The sequence below is a fragment of the Nannobrachium achirus genome (assembly GCF_963921795.1).
Source record: "Nannobrachium achirus genome assembly, chromosome: 1".
NCBI lineage: Eukaryota > Metazoa > Chordata > Actinopteri > Myctophiformes > Myctophidae > Nannobrachium > Nannobrachium achirus.
Window position 1 is genome coordinate 52,295,207 of NC_137810.1, and position 8,047 is coordinate 52,303,253.

The 8,047-nt window shown below is 39.7% G+C and overlaps 1 protein-coding gene across 1 annotated transcript; it reads left to right on the forward strand.

Annotated features, from left to right (window-relative positions):
* Positions 1-1,083: 1,083 nt before the first annotated feature.
* oaz1a (ornithine decarboxylase antizyme 1a) lies at positions 1,084-7,635 on the forward strand. The gene is given in 6 exon segments (XM_080723402.1): positions 1,084-1,241; positions 5,004-5,070; positions 5,072-5,158; positions 5,418-5,593; positions 5,771-5,856; positions 7,059-7,635. Coding segments are annotated over 6 exon segments (666 nt in total). The 5' UTR covers positions 1,084-1,122; the 3' UTR covers positions 7,190-7,635.
* Positions 7,636-8,047: the final 412 nt, after the last annotated feature.

Genomic DNA, 8,047 nt, shown 5'->3' on the forward strand with positions numbered 1-8,047 from the left:
TAGTGGAGGACAGATGTGATCTGGGATTGTTAGCCTACAGTATATGCACTCAATATACTCCACTACAGTTGGAGTCCATTTGACAGTTGCTGGTTCCCAAACACAGAATCAAAAATGTAGATCTAGAACACATATAATATGTACAGTACAGTAAGGTTCAGTAGAGTACAGTAAAAGTACAGTAAGGTTCAGTAGAGTACAGTAAAGTACAGTAAGGTACAGAAAGGTACAGTACAGAAAGGTACAGTAGAGTACAGTACAGTAAGGTACAGTAAAGTACAATACAGTACAGTAAGGTACAGTAGAGTACAGTAAAGTACAATAAAGTACAGTAAAGTAGAATAAAGTACAGTAAGGTACAGTGGAGTACAGTAAAGTACAGTAGAGTACAGTAAAGTACAGTATAGTAAGGTACAGTAGAGTACAGTACAGTAAGGTACAGTACGGTACAGTAGAGTACAGTATAGTATAGTACAGTAAGGTACAGTACAGTACAGTAAGGTACAGTAGAGTACAGTACAGTAAGGTACAGTAGAGTACAGTAAAGTACAGTAAGTTACAGTAGAATACAGTAAAGTACAGTACAGTAGAGTACAGTAAAGTACAGTAAGTTACAGTACAGTACAGTACAGTACAGTACAGTAAGGTGCAGTACAGTATAGTAAGGTACAGTACAATACTGTAAGGTACTGTACCTTACAGTACCTTAAAGTATCCTATTTGTTGGGTTGGAACCGAGCCCACACTGTTTCGAAGGAACAGTATTTCTAGTTGACCTTGATCTTGACTTGAACTGTATACTGTCCTGTACCTTTTCCTATGCAAACTTGTTCTAATAAAGTATTCAATCAATCAATCGATTGCGTGACGCAAAAGAAACACATAAAAAGGGACATTTAAATACAATTAGGAAATAGAAAATGTTAGTAATCATTTGATTATTAGATAATAACATGTGACGATAGTAAATTGATTTAATTGATCGGTCGATGACGCCACGTCTGTCGTGTTGTACGTCACGACCATTAGGACACGCCCCTCTGTCAAAACTCCGTGCCTCGGCTCCGCCGTCCATCACTTGACGAGAGGACAGAGAGGTCTGCGGGCGTGGACGTTGGCCTTATGGTTAAATCCAACCTTCAAACAATATTGAATAGCCATTGTTTTGTAAGAGAAAAAGAGAGACACTCATCCAAGATGCCAGTAATTGACCAAACCAGTAATAACCCCGAAAGTGAGAGGTATGTTGTCAAAAATTGCCGTAAAAACAAGCGACGTCTTCTCAAGCAGCCAGCAGAGGCCTAGTTGTTTGTTAGCTAATAATAAACGCGATGCGGAATATTTCCTGGACTGCTACTCATTTCCATATTACATTGTTTACAGTTTCGTCTTACATAATTGTACTCAAAACGTAAATGTACACACTCCGAGTGTTTTTACGACTACTTTTTGCCATGAGGTGTTGAGGTTATATATATTTTTTAACTCCATTCCTAATTGACATTATCAATGATGTGTTTTTTTTAAGTATCCAGCAATTAGACGGCAGCGCTCGTCTTTCTTGAGTCAACTGTGCTGTTGTGAAGGATGTTAGCTAAGTTGCTAGCCACATAGCTAATGCTAACGCTTTAGCATAACACTAATCTCGCCTAGCCAAGGTGATTAAGACTTAATTTTATACTTCGTTGCACGACCACAACAACAACAAAAACATATTTTAAACTGGAAATGGTCGCGTTGAATTTTCTTTCTTCCGTATTTTATATTTTGGACGTAAGAATAACTATAAATTGGCCTTAACGACGCAACACACAGCCTGCTTATGTGATGCTATCTAGACGTTGCTAGTAGCAAGGCCCTTTAAGACGTTGTTTTTCCTAAATATCTAGGACAAAGATTCCAAGGATATACAATTACGTCATGTACTATCAGAGGTGTCATGTGGCGCTGCCTTGTTTTGCAGTTCAAGGTCTCCACTGCAGCTCTTCCGCATTAACGATGACATCAGTGACGTATCCTATTCCTCGGTATCTTAATATTTATGGCCTAACCCTTTTTCTTTGATGGATTAGTCGAAAACCGTTGCATCAAAAGTATTCTGACATTTTTGCTGGACTCTTAAACGGCCCTATAGATTGATTGGATTATTTAAAAACAGTCTGCAAAAAAGGTACAGTTATATAACGATGTTAAAATGACAACACAAAATTCGTTTCCATTGTGGTCATGTGTGTTCAATTCATCAAGACGTATAGACTATACTATACAAAAAATAATCACTACTAGGAGCAGTAAAAGTATATTTACAAGAAACTCAAATTTATTTTGGCAAGCTAAAACACACCAGTCCAGGTCCAGTTGCGAAATTGTGCCATTTTTTGTACCCCGGACAACTGGGTAAATGATTTGTTTTGATCAATTATATAAGCTCAATATAATTCTCTTGCTTATTTCATTGTGCCAGCTCGCTCGGGTGCCAAGTTGCACTGTACCCTTGTGAAATGGATAAATTGACATACTGTACTGGGTATGTAAAATGGCAATGATGCTCTAGTCTAGTATGTGGGGTGAGAATAATAATCTATGGATTGTGCTGATCCACGATCTAACTTAGTGTTGTATTAACTATTATGAGTCCATTTGTCAGCCAGTGGACTTTACTTGGTTAAAATATGACAAGGCAGTTAGCGTGTTGGCCCAGGTCCCACTGTGTACGTGCGGTTCAGCCTCTAATGAGAACAGCATAGGTTCAGCCTAGGAAATGTAGGTCGAATGACAAACCTCTTCGGGCCAGTGGCCCGTTTCTGTTGTTCTTGTAATCATTTGATATGGTTATGTCTAGACAATACTATGTATTGATAGAGTAGAGATTGTGTAGTTTCACAACATGCATGACGTGCGTTTTTTTGGAAATTTCCATTCTGATTGCAAAAGAGGTAGTGCACGTGAAGAATGACCATTGCAGCACCGACATTTTGATTTAACAGCAACAACAGGTTCCTGTTTCATAACCCCAGTTGTCTAATCAACAGGATTGCTTTTTATATTTATTAGCCATGAAGCGTGTCTTGCATTAAAATGCATAAGAGTGGGCACCTGAGGTTTTCCGGTCTCCCTAAAAGTGCCCAGTCTTCTTTTTATTTTTTATTTTTTTAAGATTTGTTTTTGGGCTTTTTTCCTTTATTGGATAGGACAGTAGACTGACAGGAAAATGGGGGAGAAACAGGGAGTGACATGCGAGTGCCCAGTCTTCTTGGGGGAAACTAAAAAAATGATTGACAGACAACTCAGGTGTCCACTCTGCTTGTTAGTACCATGCATTTAATTATAATTGACAGATGATGTGAGATGGTATTGTATAACTATTTTATTTGCAGTGGCAGGCTGGCAGCCCAAACATGGTGTGTGTGTAAGTAAAATGGGCAAAGTTTAAGGATCATTGGCTGCTGCAGTTGTTTATTGATTGTCAACTAAGCCAATAGCCAAAGCACTCCTTTTCACCTCCATAAAACTGGTTGTATGCAATTACTGTAATCGTACTGAACCAAACTTGTCAACTACATTGAGATCAGTAGTATTGCATAATATAACACATAGTCCACCCCAAGCACTTCACTAATGTTGCATTTGGCTTAGCATATAGACTAGGCTTTGATATGGGTGGTATTTTAACCATTTTCACATTATATTTTATTCACGGAAAATCCGCTGTTACGCAAGCAGGCGCTTTAGACTCAGGCCCCATGTGACTAGAGCAGCTGTCTCAGCCAAGATCACTCTCGCTCATGAATGTGCATCACTGCCTACTGTGTGTATGGAGGTTTGGAAGAATGCTCTAATCAGCATCGAGAAGTGTATTGAGAGCTGCGTGATAGTTGGAATGCGGTGCAGGTGAAACGGGAAGAGCAGGATTTTTAGGTGGCAGTTGTTTTAAATTATCTGATAATGGGATTTCAGAAGAACATGCTCCGAGTAGTGCGAGTGTTGAATTCCAATCTTTATGTAATAGAATATGACACCTATGATGATGACTTGACACCCCTCGGACCATAGCTTAGCTATTGCATATAGACTTGGTTGAGTTATACTGTACGGTTGACAATGGTCGTTCTCTAGTTTCCACATATAGCACAGCAGTGGATTTGCCTAAGTCTGCATCTGTGAGAGTGTTCCGGTGCTGCGTTTTAATGAGATTTGTTCTCAACAGGAGCTCTGAGAATAGGCCTGTACTTGTGCATATACACAAAAGCCAGGCAAATTCTCTAGAATACACAGAGTGGCCTCTGAATCAAAATGGCTGGGCAGGCTTGGTGAATTGTGTTGCGTAAGCTGGTGTTTGTGTCTGTGTGCTTGGTTATTAGCTAATGTTAGACGGTCACTGTGGAGCAGTGTTTTGAAGTCATATTTCATAGACCAAGAAACGGGAACATGTCCTATCATGTGGACGTGTCGTGTAGCCTGCCCCAAATCTATGCACATTCTTGTTACCTGCTCTAGAGGGATGAATAGGTTATATGTCCAAACAAATTCTCACTACGTGTGTCTGTTTACGGTTGCGCTGAATTATGAAGGTCATCTTTTTTTCCTCCTTCTAGTGAGTCAGTGCTCACAACAAGCCATCATCGCTTAGTGTTCTCTTGTTGTGTAACAAAAAAGCACCCCCGCCTTGTCTGTTACTCATTGTGCCCAAGCCAGCCAAGCATGATTCCTTTTGATCATTAATCGAGATGTTGCGCACAGTTTTATGAGCAACTCCGTTTACTGTAAATTATTGAACTTCAACCATGAGCCTCTGTTTGGCTTTAGCGAATACTTTTACTCAACAACATAAGCCAATATTTTACTATATATTTCAGATCCGAGTCAATCAACATCTTAAGTGTGACGTGAAAGTGTAAACGTTGTACTCGGCTGTGATTCAGACTTTTCCAGTGCTCTGGGGTTGAGTTGAATCATTCGTTGACGATGGCTCCATTTGTGTGTGCGTTTCTTTCACCCTCCAGTACCTCCAGTCCCATGAGGTCCTCCCAACGCTGCAGTAACCCGGGTTCGGGGCCTCTGTGGTGCTCCTGATGCCCCTCTCCCACCCCTGAAGATCCCAGGTGGGCGAGGGAATGATCAGCGGGATCGCAATCTTTCAGCTAAGCTATTCTACTCTGTAAGTTCATTACAATTCTAACATTGTAATCTATTCTGAATGTATCTGTCCCCTTCAAGGCCAAATCCTCAAGTCAAGAACAATATACTTGCATTATACTGTATGTTGAAATTCAATTTCCGCTCCTAAGTGGTATTGTAGAGCTGTGACCAATACTGAAGATTCGATGCTTACTGCCTGCTTTGGTTATTTGATCAGGCAAATATATCTGCAATGTCTGAATGACACTTTTCTGTTCGTCTGCTCTCCCGTCCTGTAGGATGCTCATTTACTGGTTCTTGAAGAGCCTCCGCCTGCCAACGGCCGAGTGCGCTTCCTGCTCTTTGAGCCTCGTCGATCGGAGGGCAAGCATTGTGTCTGGAGGGCAGCTCTGAAGGGTGGGAACCTTTATGTAGAAATCCCTCCCGGGGCTTTGCCTGAGGGCAGCAAAGACAGGTTGGTAGTGATTACAAACCGCCTTTCCATTGTTTTCTTAGTTTGGTAAACAAGCATGCATTTCTTTAAGTGTGGTTTGTTATGTGTCCAGGACTACAAACATTGAGGGATGTAGATATTTGTATCCTGTGTTAACCCTTAAGGGTTACTGATCCTCTTATTATTTCTTTGTTTCAGTTTTGCTCTCCTATTGGAGTTTGCCGAAGAGCAGCTGCAAGTAGATCATGTGTTCATCTGTTTCCACAAGAACCGTGACGATAGAGGTGAGGTTTGCTCTTTTTGTGGTGTTCTTCAAAACCGTTACCTACACAAAACCAAAGCTTCGACCAGTTTTGACCTTGTTATCAACACTTTTTTTTTGATGGAGTACGATGATACAGTACATGATATCACACATACAGAATAGAGCTGTTCCAGCATTTGGTACTGGAGTGGAGTGCGATAAACCCATTTTGTTTCAGACAATTAAAAAGAAAATTCTGAAGCATTTTTTATATCAAAATGATTTTTTTTTTACAAGCCATTTTCAAAGTTGCCTAGTCCTGCATTAAAGCCCTCCGTCACCCCTAACAATAAACGGGGGTAATCACAATACCAAATCCATTGTTTAATGGTGATCCAATAGGGTACAATAGCAGCAGCTAAGCACAGAAATGTTAAATTGGCATAATATTTAAATGTCCAAAGTGAAAAGACAGTAGTTGAATTATCTAGCAGTTAATAAAAAGAAAATACATGGACACCACTAAGTTATCTAAATAAAAGCAAGTGTTTTAGTACTATTAACTAATGTCAACAATGATTGAGCTTTGAACCTACTGTATGTTTCTTCAGCATGCAACCCAAATCACTCTCCTCAGTGGTAGGGCTGTCAACATTTGCTAAATATCGGCATGTCAGAATTTGTCTTACTTGGGCTGGAGACGGCACCTTGTTCAAGCCACTTCCTGAAGATAGCAAGCTTATGGGGCTTTTAAGTTTGCTTAGAGTTTTAATCACTCTCTGTGGTCGAGCTTGGTATGATCTGAGTAATTGCAACATCAAAGAATAGACCTGCCCTGCTATTTTATTTTAGTAATTGCATATTGATGTAGCAACCTAGGTTTTCAACTATGGAGGTTCTAACTTCTAATCTAGAGTGCAAGATTTAACAAAGTTTAAAGGAACGCATTCAACCGGCAAATGTTAAATTTCACAATGGAATGTGAGTTATCCTTTACGATTCAATTAGCGTGCAAATATCAAACCATAGTTTGACAGCTACACTGGGTGGCAGGGTACCTCCTGGAACATCTGCCACAATGCACTAGTGTAGGGGTGTCAAACTGTCAGTAAAAGATAATCCTAAAATGTTGTTGGGGGCTAATGGACAGACACATTGGTCAGCATGAGTCAAATTGAACACAGTGTATGGGCAGGCAGTTAATATTTAATATGTATTTATCCTTCTATTTTCCATCCTCAGCATCCCTACTGCGTACGTTCAGTTTCCTGGGCTTTGAGATTGTGAGACCGGGACATCCCCTTGTCCCTACCCGCCCCGATGCTTTCTTCATGGCTTACAGCATCGAGCGAGACTCCTCTGATGATGATTAAATTACCCTGAGCAATTACACAAGCATTGTTGCTTTTTCTTGTGCTTAATTTTGCATACCATGTCATGTGTTGCAATGATAATTTGCACTGGTGTCAGATGTTATAGGCCAGGAATGTTATGTAAGCAACCACATAAAATCTGGGCAAATGCATCCCCACCAATGTATTCCTTTCGTAGTGCTGATTTCCTTATTCACCCTCCCCAGAAACCCCCAATGATCATCTCTATGATGTAATATTTATGATTAAGAAATTTACATTCATCTTATTCATGTAATTAGATATGTTTCCATCGTCATCTTCAGTTGATTCATGTTCTTTTTTTTTCTTTTTTTATGTGTGCATGGACTTTGATTTGTTTGATTTGATGGACTTTGATTCACTTGACAGAAATCTGCATGTTGTAACTGTGCTAAATAAAAGTGCTCACCTTAAAAAAAAAAAAACTTTAGCAGTGTGTTCTTGTAGAGACAAAATTACAAACATAAGGAAATCTATAAGGAGGCTTATTTTTTTTTATTCAATTTGGGAAGTGCTGTACGATAACAGGCAAGACGTATTATAAACAATGTAGTATTTACAAGGGTTAATTCTTGTATTGTTATCAAGATATTTACTTAATGTATACAAAAACGCCTACAATAACATACAATGTAGCATTACTTCCTGCTGATGGGATAGACTTGACTGCATGTGAGCTGAAGCATACTCAAATCATTTGGAACCATCTCACCCCAGCATAACATGCTTACGAGTGGAAAGTCAGCAAAAAGGCGTGCTTGACACCTGACTTGACTGCTAATTTGTGATGTGTTAGTGATTAGTACTCTAGCCTGGGTGAGAGTTTTCCTATCAAAT